The sequence below is a fragment of the Falco punctatus genome, assembly GCF_963210335.1.
Source record: "Falco punctatus genome assembly, chromosome: 1".
NCBI lineage: Eukaryota > Metazoa > Chordata > Aves > Falconiformes > Falconidae > Falco > Falco punctatus.
This window is the reverse complement of record NC_137580.1, coordinates 126,032,103-126,057,416: the sequence shown is the minus strand read 5'-3', so window position 1 is coordinate 126,057,416 and position 25,314 is coordinate 126,032,103. Positions and strand designations below refer to the sequence as shown.

The following is a 25,314-nucleotide window of genomic DNA, read 5'->3' as shown; positions in this document are numbered from 1 at the left end:
GCTGGATTAGACCATGGGAAGCATTTTTTCTGGGGGGGACAACTCAAGGTAGCGATTCCTGGCACATAGCTGGTGTCCCAGGGTAACGAGGCAGGGCACTGGTTAGCAATGTGGGTGCAGTTCAGGGGTGTCAGTGATGCTCCCAGCTTGGCACTGGCAGCGTGTGTGCTTCCACCCAGCGAAGACAGAAAGCCTTTAATTCTCCTCTCCCTTCTGATTTGCATGGAGCTGGATTTGATGGGTTAATTATTTCATGAGGCAGTAAAAATGTGCTGGATCTTGTTGCTGGTGTTAATTTGTAATCGGAATAAAGGTTCATCTTATGCAATTTGCTAATTCCTTCGAGACATGCCCGTCACAAGTTTCCATTCTTAATGTGCTTTTTCCTGTTCATCTGTGGCTCCTAGAAAGTTAATTAGCTGCACATCCTCTTTGCCATAGTAGGTAGAGGCTTTGTTGATTCGAGCATTAACCAAGGGACATGCCTGTTTGTGGGGCATTTGTATTTTCTGGCTTATTAAATTTCTGAGTGTGGGACTGAAACACTGTCCAGAGCAGCCCAGGGACCCAGGCGCGGTGGTGTGGGTGGCATCTCGCAGAGCTCAGTCCAGCAGCTGCACGTCTCAGGCCACAATTTTGGGAAAATGGTCAAAGGGGGTCCAGTGAGGTGGTTTTGGTGGCCTGGAGCATGCAATGTGCCTCTATCCATTTTTACATGCAGAATGTGTTCAGCGTTTCCTGGTCTGTGCTCCCCGCAGCCCTGCTGCTCGCTCCCGCTGCCTGCAAAGCCTTCCCGCATCTCGGCATCCCTCCTGGCGAGAGCTGAGCTGGTGTGGGGGTGCCTGGGTGCAGAGGGGGGGAACACGTGAATGCACGATGGCAAAGCCGTGTCTGTGCCGTGCTTGTGCTGCCCTGAGCCAGGGGTTTAGCCCCCCCAAAGCGGGGCCAGCGCAGCCCCCCTGGAGCCGGACAGCCCTGCTGCCATCGCTGTGCTCTCACACCCCTCTGCCACGGCGGCGTTGCACCAGGTCCAGCCTGAATCGGCGTTTCGCTTGTGCGAGGGACTGCAGGAGGTGAGCCTTTGCCTCGTGGCTGGGGACTCGGTGACACGGGCTTGTGTGAGCCACAGCTTGACTTGTGCAGTCCTGGTTTGCTCTGATTTCCTTTGCTTGGGGGGGGGGGGGGGGAATAGCAGCCCTTCTGTTTGTTTTGTTTTGTGGCATTCTGGCCCTTTTCCACTGGCTCTGGAAGGAAGGAAGGATCCGGCTGTGATGACAGAAGAAGGGAAACTTTGGGAGCTTCATCCTGGAACGCAGCAAAGCCTTCTGTTGGGAAGGTCCTTCCCTGTCAGCCCTAAATAAATAGGTGTACCTCCACAGGAGTCTGATTACTTCATCAAATAAACTCTACCCCACCCTTCCCCAAGGCCAGCTATGGCATATGGTGTGGGACTGATGCCTACGATCTGCTCCCCGTGTCCTGTCCCGGGCAGGTGACAAGGGCAGGATTCAAACATGATCCCTGGTGCAGACCACACAGCCCACCCATGGGATCCTCTGACAGTCTCTTGTTAGAGTCCCACTTCTCGAGGCCAGCACCCAGAAACCCCTGAAGGTTACTTTAAAATCTGTTTGCCTGTATGATCTGTGGGAACCCTGCCTGCCTCCCCCCCTTCCCTGCCCACGAGCAGTGGTTTTAGTGATGGAAATCCAGTTGTTGCTAGATAGAGTGAAATTATTTGCAAAAAAAAAAAAAAAAAAAAGCACAAAGTTGTAATTATACTAATTTTTAGAAAAGTGTTTTGTTTTATTAATGGAGGTAAAGGGTTATTTACTTCCAGAGTGCAATTTGTCAGCTGCTCTTAATTATAGTTCTCTCTCTTATTATGGATTAAGCATTTCAAAAAAACCCCATTACATTTGGAGCCCTAAAGTTAGAGCTAAACAGTAGAGGTGCTTTGGATCCAAGTCAAGTTAAATTCGCCTCCCACCCTCATTAGGTTTATGGGGACAGTCACTAATTGCTGACAACAGCTGCAATCAGGAGCAGTCCAAGGCGTTGCAGCAGCGTGGCTGCGCAGGCTGCCAGTGGGGTTGCACGGGGAGCAAGGAGATTAAAAAAAAAATATCCTGCTGTAAGAAAGCAAGGGCTGAGAAAACCTGGCTTAAATCCTTGTTCCGTGAGCTCCTGCACTGGATGCACGTTTCACCACTATTCCCTTCTCCATTATGTGCCCACGATAAAGCACCGCTTTCCCCGCTGGTTGCCTTGAGTGGCTATTACTGACTGATAAGGCTGGTAATGGAACATGGGACTTTTCTCTCCTCTGTGGCTCAGCCTTTGCTGATTGAATTTCAGCTACTGTTTGGGACCAGACTCAGAATTGTAAGAGAGGATAATTTTTTTCCAAAAGGAAGAGCACACTGGAATACTGGATCTCCCTCGTGCTGTCCAAAAGAGTCTGGCTGGCATCATGTGGAGCGATGCATCGCTATTGTGGGGGTTCTGCTGGATCCTGGACGGCATCTGACCTTTTTGCTGATTGGATTTGAGCACGTGTGTGAAGTTTTAGTTCTGGAATAAGCAGAAGGCAGGCAACGAGCTCCCAGGGGGAGAGCAGGGTGTGGGTGCTGACCCACTGCTCGCAGTTGAGTGGGGATGGGAGGGGACTTGGGTGCTCGGAGTGCCCCAGCATTGCACTCGTGCTCCAGTTGGGTGGGCTCTGTTGGTGGGAGCCTCCTGGGCTGTAAAAGCTGGTGCTTGAGAAACTTCAAGCTCCTTGCCTCGCTGCAGTGATGCTCTGTGCCCTGCCTGCATCCAGGCAGACTCGGGGAAGGAGTCAGGAGCCCTCTGCCTCCACCTCCTGTGGCTGTGGTGCTGGTTCATAGCAAAGAGTCGGCTGCCCCGTGATCGCGTTGCCTGTAAGAGTTGTTCCTGTAGCATCCCTGGAAATGTTAAAACCCCCCATATTGGTGCAGTGCTCACAGATGTGGCTGGTGATGGACTTGGCAGTGCTGGGTTAAGGGTTGGACTTCAGGATCTTAAAGGTCTTTTCCAACCTAAGTGATTCTACGATCCATGCTCTTACTCTGAACACCCGAATGAGGCCCCGTTTCTCCGCAGGCACGCAGAGTGCTATGGATGGTTCCTCGGCTGTTCTTTGATCTTAAAATCTGCCTTTGAATTTGCTCATAGCATAACCCCAAATTAATGCCTCCACTGTGAAAAGTAAACCTGCTATTAAAATGACAGAGAAGCAGTGGGAGAGGTTGCAATCGGTTGGGTGGTGAATGTCAGGGAGAGGAAGGCTGCTTTCATGTAGATCAAGAAAATATATGCGCACAGATCTATAACTGCAGCACAATGCCAACTTGCTCTCAGGGTAAACTCTGACTCACCCAGACTGACACGACACTGCTGTCTGCTTTGCAGATGAGCTGTAAAAAGTCAGTTTTGTGCCTCTTGTGTGCTTGTGTCCCCAGGGGGGGCAGGTCCCTGTCCAAGGGGCTCTGCACGCGCCGGCTGACACGCTGCCTCCCGGCTCGCAGGTGCCATGGGTGGCTGTGGTGAGTGGGGTAAACCAGACGTTTGTTCTTCATCTGGTGGAACATCATGCCTTGTTAGGCTGACGACCTGCCAGAGAGGAGCATGCCGCTGGGGAAGTGTGTGTGTGTGGGGTTTGTTTGTTCCTTTCTGCTCAGCCTGGCTGAGGCTCTGCTGGTGTTGGGACTCTGTGGGTGTCTCCGGTTTTGCACCCACTGGATGCTCTGGGTACGTGGCTGTGGCGTGGGGTGTGTCATCCTCTGGCTGTGCTGGTCCTGGTGGGGTGCATCAGGGTGTGAAAACCTTCCTGATGTGTGTTGCTGTCTTCCCCCATCGTGCTTGAATTGTCAACGAGGTGGTAAAGGTGATGTGACTTTAATCTGTTGTCCACAGGCTTCGGAGCTAATGCAAACTGAAAAATTGACTGGATGAGTCTCCTCTTTGAGTTTCAGGCTATTTGCAGGCTTGGGAAGGCATCTTGTTGTTGGTTTACATCTTGTGCGTGTTTTTTAAGGCCTGTCAAGACTTTATAGGTGGGGTACATGCTACACATGTAAATAAATGCTATGAGGGCTGATTGCAAGCTTAATTTCTGAGCTTTAGGTGGTTTTGGCTGGAGTTCAGCACCCAAAAGAGTAACCCATGGGAGCCTGGGATGAGCCCTGCCCGTGGGGAGCCAGCTCATTCCCCAGCTCAGGATTCAGCGGTGCCCATGGGACAGTCCTGAGCTTCCAGAGGAAGGGAAGTTGGTTAGCTTCTCGGTGGTGGTAATCAGGAAATGCCTTGTCCCTTATTATTCCTCTCTTCTGTAATGAATTAACAAATTAATTGCACTAGCTGAAGAGAATGAAGGGCCTCTCCTGTGGATTTGTTGCGCTGTGCTTGAGGAAGGTGTTTGAGACTCCCTTGACTCTGCCGCAGCTCCTGCAGATGAGCAGAGGAGTTGGTGTCTCTCCTGGGCTTTGGTGCTATTTTGGTAATTATGGGATTTACAAGATGTGGAGAGGAGAAAGAGCAGAAACAGTGTCCTTGGGAATGAGCTGGCTGCAGGCTGGGGCTGGTACCCACGTGGCTGCGATGCTTGGGGGTGTGGGAAGGGGCTGTGCCCCAGCAGTGCCGCTTCTCCATCTATCTGCTGGGGACTCGTGCACCGCCCGCACCGCTAATTGCGGGCCTAAAGGAAGTTGTGTTTTCATGTAATGTAATTAGGCAGCAATGGCATGGTGCGGCTCTTCATTTCAGGGGTGATGGATCGCTGGCTGAGCCCTGCTACATCCCGCCAGCCCTCCAAGGAGCCCCTGCTGTTCCCCTCCCAGGGCTCCTGACATCCCACCCTGCAGCAGGAGCCACCCGCTTTGTTCTCCCTGCTTTCCCATTAATTCAATCTGTGCTGATAGCAAATCATTACTGAGGAGTATATTGTGTAAAAATGAGCTGTTAATTGAAGTTTTGTTTGCTTTTTCTCTTACCCTTGCAAAAAGCCTTGCATGAGAAAAGGACTGTAAAAATATATGTTGCCATGCTACAAATACACAAGGTGGGAAGGGGGCAGGGAGAGAGGAAAGAGGCAAAGCTGGTCTCCATTAGACTTTAATAAGCATGTGGAGAAAAAGCTCTTGTTAATCCCATCTGAGGCTTAAAGGTTTATTGCTAACAATTAAAATCTCATATTGTAGTGCTGACTCGATGCCACAAACCTCTCTGCCGTGTCCTGCTGAGCAAGCTGCCGGCGTCCGGGTGGTTGGTGATGTGTTGAGTAGTCCTTAAGAAAATATCCCTTAGGATCTGGCTGCGGCTGTAACAGGCAAGTTTCCTCCCAGCAGACAACTGGAAGTGGTTATACATCCTCTGTGGCTGTAATAGGCAAGTTTCCTCCCAGCAAACAACTGGAAGTGGATATGCATCCTAGCTGGTTTTGGTGGGCAGCACTTGGGTGTTCAAAAGCCCCACCTGGTGCAACCAGTCCTTTGAAAAATCAATTTACTGGTGGTGTTTCGAGGTTTCTCTGAGTTTCCTGGTGGGCAGGAGGTTGTTGACATGAAACCTGTCTGCTGCTGTTGCAGAGGTGGGGTTTGGTTGTTTAACAAGCTTGGGTTTTTTCTAGGTTGTGTGGCAAAAGCAGCGAAAACATTCCTGTGCTTTTGTTTTTGCAATGGCAAAGGTTACAAAAACGACCTCCTTTCTGCCATGTAAAACATCGCTCTTGCAAAACATCAGGTTTTGTAACAAACCTTCTGGGTTTCTCAAGGAGCCTGAGAATTGCATGTGTGTTCCTCCCCGGCAGCGCTCGCCCTGGCCCTGCACTGTCCTTCCCAGACCGGCTGCCAGCAACATTCCTGCTGTGTTTTTCCTCCCTCCTGGAAGGGTCAAAGCCCTGGACGTGCCAATGAGAAAAATCTGTACGTTTGTTTTTAATATGAATGTTGCTTTGGCCAGAGAGATGGATTGGCTTGTGCCTGTCTCCCCTCGGAGCCCCTTGTGTGGCTCCTGTGTGGCCGGTGGCACGTGCCCGCTCCCTGGCAGCGATGCTGGCGTGGCCCAGCCATGCCATGTACCAGCTGGGGGCGGGTACCCTGCACCCTTGAATTGGAAGCGCTGTGGGATGCTTTCCTCTCTTTCCTGTTGGAGGACAGACTTGGTGTATTTGAGGGTTTGGCATAGGTTTTGGTAAATTTACCTTTCTCCCTCCCTAGGGTCACCAGACCGGTGTTTCTGGGTGCGCTCGGTGCTGCCAGCACGTGAGAGCCCCGCAGGTTTTGGCACTGCTAAAGGTCTCCCGTCGGCTGCTCTCGGATGAGGCAGCTCCCAGGGAAGCCTCCCCAGCCGGGGCTGCTCTAGGGTCACCCTGCATGACACCCTGGCTGTCCCCACGCTACTGGTGACACAGAAGAGAGCTGATTTATTCCTCCTGCCCTGGCAGCCCGTCAGCAGAGGTTGGTGATTAAAGCTGCTGTTTGCAATTTTCAAGAATTATGAGTTATCAAAGTGGCTGATAATTAGCAGTGAATAAAATGTACTTGCAATAATATGGCATTAGTTACAGATAAACTGATACCAGCCTTCCTTAATATTCACTTATGCTTCCCTGTTTGCAGTTATTAGGGGAAGGCTCTGGTGTCGTGTTGCTGCCAGCTGCACTGTCAGGATGAGAAAGGCCTCCCAGCTTGATGAGAGCTGCTCGCAAGGCACTACTGGAGCCGATCTGCTGTAAAAATGCTGAAATTTTTTTGTCTATGGATGTACCTTCCCTTCCCAATTCCCGCGGCAGCGCTGCCATAGCTACAAGCCTCCCGCCTGCTGCAGGCAGGGTGGGTGCTGGGCCAGGGGAGGATGTGGGGCTGGGGGAGCCAGATGGAAGATGCTTGGCATGCGAAGTGGGGAGCCCTCGGGCCTCCCCTGCCGTGGTTCTGGAAAAATATTGGTGATCCCAGCGCAGGCAGCGGGACTGGTGTGGGGGGCATGCACTGCCGAGCTGCAGGGAGGGCTGCTGTGCTCGGCGGGTTGCAGGATCAGGCCCCTGGAGTCTGGTCCTCATTGGGAAATTGAGTTTTGTGAGGATGCTCTCGCATTAAGCGACTGCTGGATTGATCGTTGGGCTCTGAAGCTGAAACCGTGCCTGTGCTCAGGTCGCCCCGCTCCTGCCTGGTGCCGAGCCGGTGCCAGTGCATTTCCACGGGGATTCCAATTGTCATTGAGGAACAATTCCCCTGCAGCCCCTCGCTGGCTGGATACACAGCACTCGGCTCTGGAGCTTCTGCACTGCTGTTGCGATGGGACAAGGATGTGTTTAGGACCTGGCTGTTGGGATGAGGGCTTTGGGTGGATTCACAGACTCCCCAAGCTGCTGATGTCCACCAGCAGCACAAGCACTTGTGCGATGCTTCCCATGTGCTCATCTTTTCTATTTACTTTCTCCGGTGTGGTTCATCTTCTCCTGCCGCTGTATTTGGCAGCACTTTGAGGCTTCAGAGGGTGGTTCTGATTATGGCCTCTGGTTGCACATGCTGTGGTTTAGGTTTCATGAAACTTTAGTTAGTTGAACTCTAGAGGGAAAATGCAAGAAAGCTGTTTCTCGGCGTGATAGACAGCACTGACCCAGCTCTCGTTAACAAGCCCCAAAAGAACTGGCATTAAAGTGCCTTTCCATCTGTTGTGCCCATTGCTGCTGCTCCTTTATTAGCAATCACCAAATTAAAAATGCAAACTGAGATGTACCTGAAATACTTGGAGACCTTTAAACTTTCATATGAAAATAAATTTGGTTTTCTGTCTTCATTACGTGAGGTTTTATGGATGTTGGGGTTCCTCGCTGTTGCTCTGCCAGCTGGAGCTGTAGAGGTGGTCCAGGTTGTGCTGGGTGTCCCCAGGTTTATTTTATGGGCGCACAGCCTGTCTGATCAAAGGGGTTTGGGTGCTGCTGGTGGGACCACTGTGACCCCAAGCAGTGGGGCTGTGCTGAGCTGTGCTGGGGTGCAGGGCTGCCAGGCGCTGTGGGGACAGGAATAAGGGAGATCTGCTTCTGTCTCAGAGCTGCGTATTGGATGCTATTAATCATAAATATGACTGCACCCACTTCAGCGTTGAGAAGGGCCTTTTTTTATCATGTGGAGTATTTAAAGTTGGACTTGAATTGTTGATTTTAGTATTTCGAGTGGGGGGTTGCCAGTGATCCTGGCTTTGAGAGGGGCTGCAGTTCAAGTCCTCTTAAATGTGCACCTGCCAGCTCCTTCCCTTAACCCATCCCTTTGTGCCAGGTCAATATTGACCAAAACCATGGTGTGTTGTTTTGGTTTGGTTTTTGGTTTTTTTTTTTCCCCATACAGGAGGTAGGGATGCTGTACTGGGGGAACATGGAGCTGGCTGACCATTTTTTGGTGGGATGCTTGGCATTGCAGCTTCTGGCAGCACAACTCACCACAGCCTTTAAACCTTCTCCCAGGCACGTCGTCACCACCCCAAGTGTTTGCGGTCCTCTAATGAGCTCTGGCTTCTCATCCCACAGAGCAACACGGAGCCTTTGGAAGGAGCTCCAGCCCGCTGCTTGCTCCGGCACAGCGCTGGGATGGGAAGCAGTGTGGCCAGGTGCTGTTTGCCTTTTTTTAAAAAACCAGATATTATTAAAAAGAAAATGTAGTTTGAAACAAGGAGAGCTTTGGAGGTGTGTGGGTGCGAGCAGGAGGACCTTCCTTCTGCACCCTTGGTGGTGGGGCTGGGGCCGGGGGCCGCTGCCCGGGGAGCGGGGCTGCTCGGGGGCTCGGCAGGTCCCGTGGGACACGGGCTTCCCTGGGCATTGCTGGGGCTGTCCTCGAGCACCCCTGCAGGGATGCTGGGAGCAACGAGACCAGCTGAGAGTTCAAGAGATGAAACCGACGGGTGCTGAGGGAGGGTGGGCCACGCGGGGTGGCTCGCCATCGCTTTGCACATTTGTCGGCTCTCCGGGGGCTACGAATGAGCGCTGCCGGCATGGGGATTCGTAACCGGTGCTGTGCTGGCAGAGGTTCTCTTGGGAGCATCCAGCCCTTGATATGTTTCAAACAACAAAACACCAGCCTGTTTTACATGCAAATGGGCACTGTCTGATAACTAAGTGCTTTCTAAGGGAGCTCTCTTCCTATCCGATCTTATTTCATGTTTTTTACATAAATCTGTTTATCAGCCTCAGAAAAGCTGGGGACTCACTGCTTTGTGGCTGCATGGCCTTTGCCCCCCGAGGTGTCAGGCCACAGCATCTGACACAGATGCAGATGTGCAGAAGCAGCGAAGCTGAGCAGTGGCTGATGCACTGAGCTCGCTGGGGGCATGGGGTGGCCACGGAGACAGGCTGTGTCCGTCCCCACAGCCAGGGGGGCTGCTGGCGTGGACTGGGACACGCAGCATCTCCCCTTCCTCTCTTGCTTCCCTCCCTTCTTTTCTTTCTCTTACTGCTTTCTGGTCTCTTACATGTTATCGCTGTCTCTCTTTTAATAAGTGTGAACAGGAGCCTCTGGGCACCATCAAAGCATGGCTTGTTATTGTCTCTTATTGTCTCTTCGTTTGTTCCCAGCTTGTCCAGGAATTATTTTAATTTTTTTTTTTTTTTTTTTTATAAAGTAGTAAAACTTCTTCAATTTCTCTTTCCTGTTGAAGTGCTTTCGGCCATTAGTTGATGCATTATGGTCTGTTTCCTGTGGCTTTGCAAAGCCTGTTCCAGGCTGTTTGCTGGGTTAAAACCAGTAAGATATTGCACAGGAAGAGTTGTGTCACCGACCTTCCCAGACAAGCAGCACCGCCAAATTCAGTGCCAAGTGACCTACCCAAAGCCAGGCCATCAGCTTTTGTCATCACTGTTTCTTTATTAATTCTCCTTCGTTGTTGAGGTGGAGAAGAGCAGATTATTTCTCAAAGGTATCATTCACTCTTCATTTCTTTGTAAGATTGGTTTCAATTCAATGAGCAACTTGTGCAAGAGGCTGGCTGGGCAGCGGGGTGCAATCTGAAATCCTTGCTTCATCTACAAGTGAGGAGCTGCCACCTCCTCCTGCCTCACCTCTTCACCCTGCAGTACTGGGGTGGGGGCTGCACCGTGGCGGGCAGGAGAGGGGCACGTTTCCATACGGGTTAATTCAGGCTTGCTGCAGCTTTTGGGTGACAAAAGCAGGATCTGCCCGTTGAGGTGGGTGCTGTGTGGAGCGGGGGGCTTCTCTGCCCTCTGCCAAAGATCCCTTATTTTTTCTCGTCTGCTCTTACACGTGGGGCCACAACAGTCTAATGACTTTTCCGTCGTAGCTCCGTGAGCAGAGACGAGTGCGGTGGGGACTCCCGCGTCCCAGAACAGTTTTCCTCCAAGATCTTCCTGTCCAAATCTCTCATTGCATCTTGCTTTTTGAAATAATCAGCCCCCGTGGTTATTTCAGTTAACACTAATTACTAGCATGAACTAATTAATGCGGGTTGACTTTCCTCTTCTTTCTAATGCTTTTTTAACCCACTGACACATTCCAATTAAGCGACTCATGCAGGGACCGGTCTGAAATGACTCAGAGCAATCACAGTTGGAATAAATCGTGTGCGTTACTGAAGGTCACTAATATTTTTTCAAATCGCCAGCATTGTGTATTTGTGCCTGCCAACAGGGAAGTGACCTGACCTTACAGGAAGCATCTGAAATATCTTCAAGTCTGCCTCCGCTTCAGTGCAAGCAGATCTGTGGGTACCACGTTGAAGAGCCTTTAACGTGCTGAGAATGGTGGCACAGAAAATAACTACGGGAGGCTTCTCCTCGGGACTGGACCTTGAGGCGAGTGGTCTTGCCCTCCCAAGGACCTTGCTTGTTTGCATCAGTAGCTGTGCAGTGGTAACAGAGGGCTTAGCTGGATGTTACCCGCCTGCTCGTGCTCGTGCAGGTGATTCCTTTTTCCCTTGGCTGGGTTATTGTGACTTGCAGAGTTGTGTGGGCTCTGGCCATGCCCTGGGCTCACTTCCCTGCCTGCGCTGACAGGGCCAGGTAGAGGAGCAGCTGTCTCTGGGCTGGGGGGAAAGCCACAAACGCGGTGGTGGTGCTTCTGCAGTGGTTGTGGCTCATTTAACAAAATGCTGGTAGGAGCTATGTGGAAGGAGAGCCTCCTGCTCCGTGGAACCTGGCATTCCTCACATCCAAGGCAAAAGCAATGGCAAGCAGGAGGCAGCTGGCGGCTGCAGCAGGGCTGGAGAGCCCGCTGCAATGGTTGCCAACCCTTCCTGGGCACTTACAGTTGAGGCTTTTATTTCTGCAGCTTCCAGTTCCCATCCTTGCTTCTCCTCAGGTTGATGTGTTCTGGAAAGTGATGTTACCCTGTCCAAGGGCGAAAAGCCATTTAGCTTTAGCAGGACCAGACTCTGTATCTTCTGGATACAGGGAGACCACGCTGCAGAAGCGGCAGCAGCAGGGCGAGCCCGTGAGTTTCCGTTCTTGGACTCTTCCTGCCTTATCCGAGTTGGATCACAATGCTGAAGTTCCCCTCTTCCCTTGCGGTGTCTTGTCATCCAGATTTTGCTGGAAAACGCTTGTATTTCTACCTGCTCTTCCAGGTACCACAGCAGAGTTGCTGGTGCCTGCCGCGTGGGGGGTGGTGTGGGTCCCCTTTCTCCCAGCGGGATTTAAACGTGAGCACCTCATCGGTGCATCTTGTAATTGCTGGGTTAATGGAGGTGAAAGCACCCTGATTAAACTGCAATAGAAAGCAGAGAGCAAATATGTGATTAGTATTAATAGTACCGGTCAGACTATATTATGCAAATGGTGGGAGAAGAGATGATTTAGTTATTCATCTTTAACCTTTATTTTTGTTTAATGTGACCTTACCTACCCGGTGTCTCATTACCATCTCTGGCTGTTCAGCGTATGTTCATTTATTCTGCTGCCATCAATCCAACAGCTATACCGGTGTTCCTGGCCGGGGACACGGGGTGCAGCCTGGATGTCCCTCCCTGTGGATACTCCTGGGGGCTGATTCCCAGCCCTGCGAGGAGATGGGGACTTGCGGTCCTGCTCACTGTGCTTTGGGTGCAGCTGGTTACACCAGGTCGTACAGCCGCCACCATGGCATACGTTCCCTTCTCTCAGCTGTGTGCTTATGCCTCTAACCCCGTGTTTCCTATTGGTTTTTGTAGCACTCTCTGGGTGGGTTTGAGCAGCCTGGAGACGTCCAGAGACGTCCACCGACCTTCCTGCCGCGTGCCCAGCACCAACGGAGGAAAGGCAGAAATGGTGTCTGCTGGGGTTTTTTTGGCTGATGCAGATAAAGACTGGCACATCCTTGAGCTGTGGCTGGTTTCTGTGAGCTGTGTCCAGGTTGGCAGAAATCACTCATGGGGGCAGCAGCTCTTGCTTGCTCGGCATCTGCTTGGATTCCCTGCAGACTTTATGCACAGTTGGATAGCATTGGGTAATAAGATAGAAACCTCTGCTTTCTGGAGGTTACGAATGGTGTCGGATTGTGCTCCAAGCGAGTCTGAAGTTTCAGCGGGCCGTCTGGATGAGTCCCACGGAACTGATGCTGGGTGGTTGTGAATGTGGTGCCTCATTTGGTGCTCGCATCAATTTTGAACAGTTTCCCGTGCAAACTCAATCCACGTTGAAGAAATAGTACCCTACTGCAAATCAGACTTCTGCAGAGGTGGCTCAGCAGCTTGACCTTCTGTGAGCAGCTTAGCAGTGAATGTCCCTCCTTGTCTGCTGGTCTTCTCCAGGTTGACTTTGGAGGGGTTGTGTTTATGGAATTACATTTCTTTGTGTTTGTGGAATTGTGTTTCTTGCTCTTAATGCATGTGAATTTTGGCTCTCCCTCTTTTAGCCCCATAATTCTTGGCCCCTAGCTTCTCCTAACCCTGTCCTTGACACTTCTGCTGGAAATGCACATTTTAATCTAAACAACTAGGCAGTCTGTTGAGAGAGAGGGGAACCCAAAAGACGCATCTCCACGCGGCTGTGAGAAGCTGCTGTGACACATGCCCCCATCGACTTCCCAACCACACAGATGCCAGAGCAGTCCCTGAGGATGGGGCTGGGAGAAGGCTGGTGGAGAGATGTGAGGAAAAAAACCCCGTAAATTACTGTCTTGTCTTGCAGGGTTTCAGCGGGCCTCCCCATGCAGCGTTTGCCTTGAGCTGCGACCAACGAGTGGTGAAGGAAAAATATGAGCGTGAACCTGCCCATCCCCTGGACTACGAGAGCGAGTTGTCCATCCGGATAGGTAGAGCTGGGCTCCATCCAGGCAAGCATCCTGTCATATACCAACTGCAGAGTGTGCGGGGAAAATACCCCTCTTAAACTGGCACCTAAGCTGTCACGTATGTGATTGAAATTAGATTGGTTTTGACACGTGCATGCAGAGTGCACTTTCTCTTCCCTCTCTGGATCTGTCTTTCTCCTGGCTCTTCTTCCAAGAATCACTACTTCTGTTTCTACTTCAGTTCTCAAAACCACTTGCACGTCTGTCTGTGCCTATGAATTATTGATAATTAGATATCTCATTCACCAGGGAAATGAAATCATCAGCTTAGCTTTGAGACAAGTTTATTTTCAGCATGGGCGCAGTGAGCGCTACCCCTGCCCTTGCCGTGTTACGCCGCGGTGGAGGTGCCTCATGACACTGACCCTTGGTGGCCCTCCCTAATTACAGACTAGGGCTGGCGTTCATGCTGTCACTCCTTAGTTTGGAGGTTAATAGAATTGTAGCTGCCAGAGCGTGGAATAAAATGTCTCGTTGGCAGCTATTTCCTCCTTGAATAGATTTTGAAGAAGGAAGTTTTTGGTCAAGGTGGTGGAGCCTCATCAAGGCTTCCCCAGCTCCAGGGTGTGTATGTGGGGGGTGCTGGGCACCCTTGCACCCGGCCGCGTGGGGATGCGTCCTCTGAGGCAGCACAATTTTCTTTTTCTCTTCTTAACAGCAGCTTTTCAGTAGACAAAGAAAATGTAATTTAATGAAATAATCTTATTGCTCCTCTGCTTTTTCTTGGTTGGAGAGAAACAGAAATAGCAGTTTATGGTATCTTGAGTACAATTGGGAGCAGATTGAGATGAAGAAACAATCCCTCTTTTTGCAAAGAATAGTGCTGGCCTCTTAAATCAGGCTCCGTTATTTAACTGCATTGCTTAATTGCGTGTTTCATAAAGCGTTTCAAATCCACAGGATTTTTCAGGACTTGAAATACCAGCTTGGATTTTTCCAAAGGGATGGAAGGAAGATTTGTGCCAGACTCAATCGGCTTTTGGGTCCTTTTAGCTCTTGGGGCAAGTGCAAGCTTGACAACTGCTCTAGCCCTGCAGACTATAAGGCTTTATAGTTGCAACGATTTGGATATTTTTGTAAGGTGGAAACTTTACATCCCAGGTGCAGTTTAATTTTATTCTTCAAGGGAGAAAAAAAAAGTAGGCAGCCCTGCAATTTTTGGAAACTTAAGCTGCTGGGGTTTTATGTTTTCATCTTCTCTTTGTTGCAAACAATAACGGTGCAAATGGTTTTGAGAATAGAAAATTTCCATTAGACTTGGTTGTTTTTGCTCTCTCTGGGGAAATGGTATTAAGAATCTATAATACATTAATTCTTTTATTGTCTCTCGCCTTTTTTTTTTTTTTTTTTTTGCTTGCTTGCTTGCTAAAACGAACTTGGTGTTTTCACAAGATACCTCAAGCCTTCCGAGAAAGCAGCTTTCCCCAGCCCTGGGCACTGCTTGGATGTGCTCTGGGGAATGCTCTGGGAACATAACGGGTATTTTCAAAGTCTAATGGGTACTAAGTGGAATATTTCAGACTTAATCACTATTGAATCATTGACCCTTCCTTCATATTTACATGCTTTAAAATTGCTAAAGCTATGAAAACAAAAAAAAAAATCCCAAAGCATGCCACTGCCTTGTTTTGCAGTTGTCTCTGCTGCCTGGGGATGGTGTGAGGAGCAGGGGAGCTGGTGTGGAGGTGGCTGGAGAACGTGTAAACACGCAGCTCTCCCGGGCCCTGTGTATCTGAGGTCTTTGTGTTAGAGCTGTAAAGGTGTGTTTAACGTGCTGGGTGAGAGGCTGGGAGCAGAAGCAACTGTGTGGTCGTGCGATTCTTGTAACGACACTAAGCAAGTGAGAAGATTTCTTCTAGACCTGCAGAAAGGGTGATGGAGGAAATACGATAGTTAGATCTATCCCTCGTGTACTCTGTTGGGAGAAAAAAAGTCTTATTCTGCTTTTCTCCCCCAGTCAGCAATGCATTGGGGTGGCTCTGTTCTTTCCCCATCATCTCAAATCCTTCTGTTTCCCGTGACTTGTGAGTGGTTTGTAGGGAGTGAGGAAGCTCGGTACCGTCCAGATGGAGCTGGGAACCCCTCGCTCCCTCTGCAGCTGTGGCTCTGCTCCCCTTGTCCTCTGCCTTCTGTCCAGCCTGATGCTGCCGTGCGATCACGGGCATCGATGCTGAATCAAAACTACATTTTTTATGTGAGTTGCTGAAAGCTGGCTGCCTCGTGGATGCGGGAAGTAAGGCACACGTATCCATGTGAAATGGAGTATGGGTGGGTTTGGTATGAGTTACAGTGAGAAGTCTCTGTCTAGACTTGGCATTCGACGAGTGGGATAATCGCTAGGGCTTTAATTACTACAGACGAAAGAGAATACAGCCTTGTCTCTAATATATCCGGGTAGGCAAGGGATGTAAGCTGCATTTCTCTGCCTCCCTTGGAACAGATAGAGATAAAGCTGAGGGGGGGGTTGTTCATTCCTCTGGGTGCAGGCGAAGCCCCCTGTGACACCGTGGAGGGACCTGGTGGGCTGTGCCCTCCCTGCTGTGGGGACTAGGGGCTGCCCTGCTCCCTAAACCTCCCCTGCAGCCCAGGGCTCGGAGCAGCTCAGCTTGCTGGAGTTTGCAGGCATTAAACCCCGGGGAAATAGTTTTGGCAGGGTCACCGCGGGCTGCAGGACTGGAAGGCCAGGTTTGACCCCTGAAATTGTAGCTACGTGCGCGGTGTTCTCGGGTAGTTCTCAGAAAGGATTTACATACAGTATTGCACCTTGAAACCTGAGCTGTGACTCATGCTCCTATAAACTGCATATTTAACATCGAGGCGTGTTGATTCTTTATTGTGTCCTGATGCTGAATGAGTCACGTTGCTCCAAATCCGGTTATGGAGAGGAGTAGGAGGGCAACGATACTCCACGGTAGCCTCTTCCACTCTTGCTTTAACGTCCTCACTACTCTGTTGCAGGTGAGAGAGATTGCATCTAAGGAGATGCTTTCTAGGTGTGCTGGGGCAGGGGACTGTGCCTGTAAATGCTCAGAGTAAAACACCAAATATCATTTTGGTGCTCAGCTGGGAACATCCTCAGTGGTCAGCACAGCTCCAGCCCTTGGGAGTTAAGAGTAGTAGTCTCTGAGCTGGCTGTTGACCCAAGCTGCAAATAAATGTCTACTGAAGCACCTGCCTAACCAGCAGCATCTCTGCTCGTGCCTTGTCTGCCCCAGATGCACAGACGCTGGCGCCGCGGGGTGCAATGTGCTTGTGGTGTCGTGCTGCCAACGCCAAGTCACTAATATTATTGAAGGAACCAGGGTTTGTTGTAATGACTCAGTTGGCTTTTGGTGGGGCGTGATTTAGGAAATGGTATTCTGGTGTTCCTGCATAGGTGTTCAGTAAGTAAATACAGATGGGTTTAGTAATTGGAAAAAGTGTTTGAAATAGTGTACTTAAGAAATGAAATTTCATTAAACTTGTTACTTAAATGAGCAATGGGGTTTGGGGGCATTGTAGAGAAACGTCATTACATAGATTTGTATTTTTTCCCTTACATTTGAGCTGCTGCATCAAACTAGCTGCAGTGCCGCAGAGGCTTAGGCGGCGTTTTGGCTAGGGAAGCCCTGGAGCAGGGGCAGCGCGTGGGCTGAGGGCACCACCAGCACCAGACCCGGCGTGGGCCCAGCCTGCTGCACTGCCCCAAGACTTGCTGTGCCAGTTTTGGCAGCATCACCTGCTCTGATTTTCTACCTTCTTCCTGAGGCTGTATTTTTTTTTCCATTTTTGATTTATTTTTCCCCTTCAAAGGAAGTTTCCGTGCATCGGGGCTGCTGGAGTGGATTGCATATGAGAGGAAGCAGACCCTGCTCATGTAGCGTCTCTTTCGTCGGTGCCCAGGCAGTTCGAGTCCAGGGATGATGTAGTAAACTTCTGATGAAAGGGAGGAAGGGAGCTGGGCAGGTAAGAGGAGGCAAAAACCTCTTAGGGACCAGTACAAGGAGAGGGCGTGAGCCAAGTTGTGGGACTGGTACTGGTGCTTCAGGCGGCGTATGGATAAGGTTTGCCTCTGCCTCTGGTTGTGTCCTTGCAGCCAGAAAGTTCACTTTTTGCCCTGTTACGGCTGGGGTACCGGCTGGCTTCACAAAGTCCAACCTTGTCCCAGCTTTTCAGGCTGTCCTGATCTGCGACTGTCCCCTGGTGTCAATCGCCTCCATAGAAGTGGCCAGCTCCCATCATAAGAACGCAAGCGGTTTGCAGATGTTTACCCTATAAACTTTCCACGTGTTCCCTCTTTCCTTGAGCAGAAGCAGAGGCTGTGAAGGGGGGATGATGTATAAAGCCTCTTCAGCCATGAAACCCCTTGTGATTCAATGGAGTAATCCAGCCGGAGCCTAGCTTGTGCATCCGAAAGGTTCGTTAAGTCATTGCAATTTATATAATACAAGGCTCCTTCTGCAAAATGGGGTGTTCACCAGTTTTAGGTGGTTCCAAGTGTATTTATAATAACTTTGACACGTTCATACTGTGCTTGGCCCAGAAAACTGCTGCTTTCAAAAGACATCAATTCATTTTGAATTTTAATAGCCAGCCTCAATGATGAATGCCTCTGGCGATGTCTGTATTGATTTAAAAACATCCTAATGCCCCTTTCTGGAGCGTTTTAAATGGTTATTGACCATCCTTGTCAGGCTGGGTTCCATACTTGGTTTTTATAGTCATGACTAAATATGAATTTATATATGCACAGCTTCAAAAAAAATAAATAACAATTGGAACACATAATCCCTCATAAACTGATGAAGTGCCTTCTTCACACGTAAATCTGTACCCCTGTTATTCTGGTCACAGCCTTACTCCTTGGATTAGGAATTTTTACTTTAGAGGGCTAAATGCAGCCTGATGGTTTGTTCTCCTTTGTTTTTGGTCGGCATTGTCACTGGATGTAAATGCCTTTCTTGTGCTTTCCAAGATACGTCTGTCTTGGTTGTATTTGCAGAGGACCCAGATCTGCACTCCTACACTTATCGCAGCCTGTGGTAAATCAAACCACCCAGTTCAGCAGGTTGCTCTGGGTGTAAGTCATTAGGACTTCCACCTCCAGACAGCCTGATCCCTAAGGAAATGTCACCCTGTGACCTGTCAGGAGAGAGCCCTGGCTCTGGGTGACCTGTGTGTCAGGGCTGCCCTTGTCCGCCTCCAAGGGCTCTCGAGGTGGGGATCTTAGCGTTGCGTATCCCATCTGTCTGCTGTTGCTCATTTCCACCGTGCCGGGGGAGCAGAGCCTGTTTTCACACATCGTGGTGCTTACGTTATTACTGATAGGGAGAAGGAGAACCAGGCTGCAGCAGCACTGGCAAAATAACTTCTAAATTCCTTGAGTGGGTGTTCCAAGATGCTCTTGAGTTCGTGTTAGGTCTTCACAGAGTTCAGCCGGCCTTTCAAGAGGAGGAGAAATCTTGAGTTGGAAGGTTGTCAGCCCCTTTGGAGAGGAGGAGAACTCCGGAGATGGAAGGCTGTCAGGGACTGGGGGACACTTGAGGGATGGCTCCTCAGAATAAGCCTGGTGTAACATTTGGTTGCTTTGTCCTTTGCTTCATTCTCAGTTGAACAGCGCTGTAATGAGCGTGAGAGCTGCTGGCAAGGGTGGAAAGCTGCTTTATCATGCCTGGAGAGGCATGAGCTGCCTCCATGCTTGCTGCTTTCATGATTGCTTGGACAGGGAGAAGTGCCGTGCCAAGAGGAAACAACGTCCCCCTCCGCAGATGACATCTGTGCGTGTGAACTGTGCTCTTGGCATCTTGTGCTGCTTCCTGCTGTTCTTTGCAAGTGTCTTCTTTCACGGCTTCTTGTTAATGTGTCCTCCTTTCCTGGGCTTCGTCCAGTGTCCTCCGAAGTGAAATGTGGCCAGAAGGGCTTAGCCTACCTACAGGCTTCTCTGTTTAATTCTCTTCAACTATTAGAGTTGCAGGAGAGCTATAGCCTTATTGCCATCATAGAATCATTTGGGTTGGAAAAGACCTTTAAGATCATCGAGTCCAGCCGTTAACCCAGCACTGCCAAGCCCACCACTAAACCCATCCATCAGTGCCACAGCTACACGTCTGTTAAATACCTCCAGGGATGGGGACTCCACCGCTTCCCTGGGCAGCCTCTTCCAGTGCTTGACAACCCTTGCGGTGAAGAAATTTTCCCTAATATCCGATGTAACCCGCCCTGGCGCAGCTTGAGGCTGTTTCCTCTTGTCCTATTGCTTGTGTCTCATCTCCCTTTCAAGACAAGGGACCTTCAGTGGGACCTGCAGGTGGCATTTCAGCTTTCCGAGGGAGATGGTGCGGGTGGAAGAGGTCAATACAGAATTAGCTTGCTAGGGATTTGGTGTACAGCTGGTGGCATCGCTGGAGGACTGAATTGGGCTCTGCAGGTGCTGTGGTGGAGGATGCAATGTGCATCAATGCCTTGTGCTGTGCGTGAGGTGCAGAAGGGGACAGACACTATCTGAGAACTGGAAGGACTTTTGTCTTTGAGGTGGCTTTTCCCGTAAGCCTCTTATTCTGGCTAAGTCAACACAGGCAGAGATTTACCAGTTTGAGGACATGGCTTTCCTTGCTGCTGTTTGCTGTCATGTCTTTTGCCTAGAAAAATGAAGTTAGCAAGCAGAGAGGGCTGCATAGTCCGTCAACGCAGCAGGGTTCTTCACCTGAAGCGCTTGGTGGCAGATGAGCGAGTGTCTTTGTGCCCGCTGTGCGTGGCAGGGCAGGAGTGGCAGCTCCCGGGCAGCCCCCTCAGCTGGCACCGTGACCCCTGCACCCAGCCTGGGGGGCTGTGGGCGCTGGGGCTGCCCGTAGCATCGTGCTCCGTGGGCTCGCTGCTCCGCTCTCTGCTCCTTCTGTTTCAGGGCGATTTGTTAATTTACGAGGCTTATTAAAGTCTGTTGAATGACACGCTAGGTAGGACCCATGCTCTGAAATTAGATCTATTGGCAAAGGTGGAAGCTGCAGAGAGGCTTTTTGTGATGCTTATGGCCATTAATCAGAAGAGTCCTTTCCCAAATTGAGCCTCATTAATGCTCTGCAATATTATCAAGGAGCTTTAATTTCCTGGCTACACCTGACAATCTGTGAAGTCTTTTTAATTCTGCAGCTGTATCAAATAAGTTCCTCAGGAGCTCATTTCTATCCTCAGCCTGTTGATGCAGGGAGCTCTGATGGCTTTTGTGTGGTGCCTGGGGGGTGGCAATGGTGCGGAGTCAGACCGGTGTGTGCAGGGGTAGGCACTGGTGCTGTAATTAGTCTTCTAGAAGTAACTCTCCTGCCTTAGCAGGGTAATGGGGTGTTAAAACATCCCCTGAGGAACATCTCCAGAGATGCGTTGTGGCATCAAACCTGTGTCTTCCCCGAGTGGTGGTCCTGCGGCTTGGGAGCTGGCTGGAGGGCTGAAATCCTGTCTCAGCCCAGTTCCAGGCTGGAAGGGGATTAGCACAAATGAAACTTAGGAGAAACACCACTCCACTGCAGCTGCATTCAGGAAACCCTTAAATTTCAAGGTTTATTAAACTGAACTAACAACCAGTGTCATTGCCTCTGGAGTGGATGTTGTTTTGTCTTCATTCAATAAACACAGTAATTCATTTATTTTCTAGCTATGGTTCTTTAGTTGAATGGAGATGGGAATAATTTTTAGTCACCCTAAGGATGCTTTGGAAGAGTGAAATGAAAATCAGGAGCTCTAGCAGTCACTCTGTATTACAGCAGCAATATTATCTGAGGAGTGATGCCAGGGCATGTACCATGAAGTGTAGGAAGGCCATCATCATTATTTTGAAGGAAAGGGAATAAACTGCATCCCAAAAAAAAAAAAAAAAAAAGGCAAGCTATTCCCTACATTCAAACTAAACAAAAATTTTTAAGGATAACAAAGTAGATAAAAAGCTATAACCCAGCTGTGTCATTGGGATTGGCTGTGGCTTCAAGCGTGTGAAGGTGTGTGTAATGGGATTTGTAACGGATGGGCCAGGGATTGGAGCAATCCCAAAGTGGGGTTAGGGGAGGGCACTGAAACGGTCCCCAGCGCATCTGTGCCAAGCGGTTTGACCACACTATGGAGACAGATATGTGTATATGTATGGTAATTTGCTAATTTGCTCTGTGGTTCTGGTCATGCTTTCAGGTGATCTGTTCTCTTCTCTGCGATGTGGCCATCAAGGGATCTATTTAGGTAAAAGCCCGAGCTGCTTTGGGATTTTTAATCATCACCTCTGTGGCTGGTGTGTGGTGGTGGTCGGGGCGTGCTGGGAGCATCCTGGCTCTGCTTCTGCTTCGAGTCAGCTCTGACCAGGTGCAAACCTCCTCAGCCAAACTGCAGCTACGCTCTGGGTGCAAAGAGGGGCATGGGGGAGTACCATGAACCCTACTTTTATTGCCTGAAAGCATGAAGCGCTTTTGCGGGGTTTTCTGTCTTCGCAAGGCTGCGTAAATGGTTCCTGAGGTGCTGAGAGTTGGCAAGAAGCTTGGCAGCACCCACTGGTGGGCTGGCACCCCCTGTCCCAGCTGAGACTGGCAGGCATTTGGGTGCTCAAATGCCTTGTGGAGCTGAGCCTGTGCCCCGGAAAGATGGATAAATGAAGATTTTGATCTTGTTTGTGGCTGGGAGCTCTTGGCGAGGTCTCCTGCAGCGCGGCTGCTGGAGGAAGCTGTGCCTGGTGGGTTTTGGCCTTGCACACCCGTTCGGCTCCAGTTCAGATCGTGGCCAGCTGCCGAGCGGCTGGGGAAGCTGCTGGGGACAGAGCCCATCCTCTTTGGGAGCAGAGGTTCAGGAACCATTTTTCCTTCTGAAGGCAGCAGGTTTGTTTCCCCTGATCACTGGTTCTGATGTGATTTATGCTTGTGATTTCTTTCCCATCTGATTTCAATTTCAATGTGTTTTCATTTCAGTTCACTGTGCCCTGAGACAGTTGCTTGCGTCCAGGGCTCTGTTTTACCCTTTTCCGTGTGGTATATGGCACAGGATGATGGAATATGCCTTTTCACTAAGAATCAATGTTTTATTTCCCAACCCCGCTCTGGTCAGGAAGCTTTCCCAGATACAGGTATTGATTATTCAGATAAAAGCCACGTTTATGCTGTAATTGCTCTTTAAATCAGTGGGGCTGGTGGGTTTACACTGTAACTGCTCTTCATGGAGCTGGTGGATGCTGGGTGGTTGCCATGGGATGGAGCTGCTCCTTGCACAAAGATGATGCTCTGCAGCAGTGGTGGGCGCCTTCCTGGGGTCCCTGTGCTGGGAGGTGGTACCCAGCCTGCGAGGAGCTGGTGGGTGTCTGCTCTGCCCCAGTCCCCGTAGGGGGTGGTGCAGTCAAGCCATGGAGGGTGTCTGATGCAGGAAAGAAATATTAGGGCTTTTCCAAACACTAATGTTTACCATAAAAATCTTGGGCTGCTTTTCAGCAGCTGGTTTCTCCCTGCTTCCAGGAAAGGTGATGCTGTGGTCAGCAGCGTGCATCACCCACTCACAGCTGTGCTGGGGTTAGTGGCCTCTTCCTGAACCAAGCCAGCCTGCATTGTCCCCCAGCGCACCCCAGTCCTGCACCACCCACGATCTGGGGGCACTGGGAGACACAGAGGCACTGAGGTCTGGTCCATTGCTCCCAGCACTGGGGTGACCACGGATTCAAACCGCTCCCTGGGGCCCCCCAGGCCAGGCTGGCTAGACAGATGGCCCCCAGGGCTGGAGTAGGAGATGCTGTGTGGTTACAGGGGGATTTTTATGTTTTTAAAGGAAAAAGCTCTGCAAGGGGCAGAGGTAATGGGAGCTGTGTTCCTGTGGCTCCTGCCTCACTCTATGTCTCTGCTGCCTAATAAGACTGAGGCTGTGGCTGAAGATTTGTGGCCACCAGGACGTTTGCAATGGCTCTAATTAATTTGAATTTTTCAGTATCTAAAGAGAAGCAATTCCTGCTGGTGCTGTTCCCGAGGAAGGAACCCTAACTGGAGGTCATCCCCCCCCTTCATCTGCTTGTTTCCTTGAAAGGGAGAATAGCTTTGAAGCAGCTGTCCTGCCTTCCCTGCCTCCAGCCTGCCTGGTGCTGCCCACTGCATCCCAAAGCCATTCAGCAATGCCCAGGGGACCTGGCTGGAAATGTGCTTTGTGACTGGGACACAGGGAGGGGGATGCGGGGCGGGGGGGAGAGACCCTCGGCTGGGCTGGGGCAGGTCCATGCACCAGGGATCCTGGTCTGCCTGGCCATGGGGAGAGGGGCTGGATAAATAATCCCAATTAGTGCATAGGCACTGCTGGGCTGAAATGGCTTTGGTTTCAGGCTGAGGCCCTGTGATGGGTTAGCTGCTTAGGCATCCCGTCCGTCACAGAACGTCCCGCTCAGCGGGCTGTTGTAAATGAGGGCTTTATTTCATCTCAGTATGAGGGGCAAACAGCATTCAGCCTGGCTGGATGAGTTATTATTGGGCTTGTGGTTATTTTTCCTTGGCTTGCTGCTCGGCACAGTTCCTGGCTCAAACAGGATCCAGGGAAGTGGTGCTGTCCTCCCCTTTGAAGGCTGCACGGGGAGTTACTTCATCTGGGTTTGGATGCAGGATAGCTGTAGCATATGAGCAGAGATCTTAAACTGTGCCTTTTTCCCCCCCTTTTTTCTAGTAGGCTGTGGAAGCAGAAGGGTTGGTGGGACTGGAACAGCCCCAGCACCCAGAGCAGGAGCCAAGCCTGGCAGCAGCCTGCGAGGGAGGTGTGATGAGAAGACGCTCCCTCGAGCATCCCCATCACCAGGGCCTGGGCTGGGGTGCTGGGGGGTGATGGCAGCGGGGCAGGACCTGCTGCTGGCATCGCAGCCGCTGCAGGGACACGGTGGCAGCAGCAGGGTTTGGTACTCAGCTTCTCAGGAACTTCACAGAAAAAAGTGTTTTATTTTTTCTTTCTAAAGACTTAGTGGTTTCTCATCTGTATTTATTCTAAGCTTAAACAAAGTCTCAATTTTTTCAACTGTGTTATCTGCAGGTCCTAGAGCTCCGGCATATTCATTGCCATCTGTGTCTCTACATCACAGCAGAGTGCTTGCCCCGGGCCCCAGTTTTGCCCTCTTGGGTGCGAGCCGAGCGGGTGATGCCCTCCGTGGCACGTGCTGCTCGACGATAACTTTGGCCCCAAGGGCATCTGGAGAGAGGAGGCAAAGCTGAGCCTGATTCTCTTCAAAGCCCTGAGATGTATCTGTGGCAGCAGATGGTGTGAACCGCCTTAAAGTCAGTATGAAATAGCACTGAATTCCCAATTACGTATAATTAAAATGGTGCTTATTTATTTATTTATTTCACTGCTAATGGGCGGCTCTCCTCTTTGTGTGAGGGGCTCCGGCCATGGGCTGCAGCGGGCAGCTTTCCCTGCAGGCGGGCAGTGGGAATTTACGGCATCTGCAAGCAATGCTCAGATTTAAAAACAATCAGTACAATATTTGTTAGGCTCTTTCTGCCTGGGAATGTCTCTCCAGTGAGCGCTTGGGGACTGTCCCCTGGTATCCCGTCCTGGGAAGACGCAATTTAGAAAAACTTTTTTCGTTTTAAGTTGCACATCCTTTTGCCAGATGGACCTTGACAGCTTTCCCAGAGCGCTGCCAGGTGGCCCACGCACTTGACTCTTAACATCTCGTTAGCTTCAGAGGAGACCTCAGCCTGCTCGGAGCCGCAGCCGTGCCAGGCTTGGGGATGTTGGCCGTGCCCGGGAAGGTGCATTGCTGCTGGATGCGAGCGCCCAGCGAAACATCCGTCACTTTGTGCGCTGTGTCAGTTTCTGGCTGATTTGGTTCTGGGGTTGGTCTTTGGGGACAACAGGACTGGCCCCCGCACCGTGTCTCTGCGTGTCGTACACATTGTGGTCCCAGTGTTAAAGGATCAGAAAGACGTTCAACTGGAAGCAGGAGTTGCCTGGGAGGCTTAGTGTTGAGGGTTTTTCTGTGAAAAAAACAGATAAAGGCTGTTGAAAATAATCCTTTATTGAAATACTAGAGGAAAATTTAAGAAATGGATTTTTTTTT

The 25,314-nt window shown here is 50.5% G+C and overlaps 2 protein-coding genes across 3 annotated transcripts in view; one reads left to right on the top strand and one right to left on the bottom strand.

Moving 5' to 3' along the window:
• The window catches only part of SLC39A11 (solute carrier family 39 member 11), a 98,470-nt gene that overhangs the window by 14,897 nt on the left and 58,259 nt on the right, over window positions 1-25,314 (top strand). For both annotated transcript variants that reach the window (XM_080387029.1, XM_080387030.1), the window contains exon 5: window positions 13,130-13,274. In XM_080387029.1, coding sequence (XP_080243155.1) covers window positions 13,130-13,274 — 145 coding nt within the window. The remainder of the gene's footprint in view (window positions 1-13,129; window positions 13,275-25,314) is intronic.
• The window catches only part of SSTR2 (somatostatin receptor 2), a 99,093-nt gene that overhangs the window by 30,221 nt on the left and 43,558 nt on the right, over window positions 1-25,314 (bottom strand). The window lies entirely within an intron of this gene.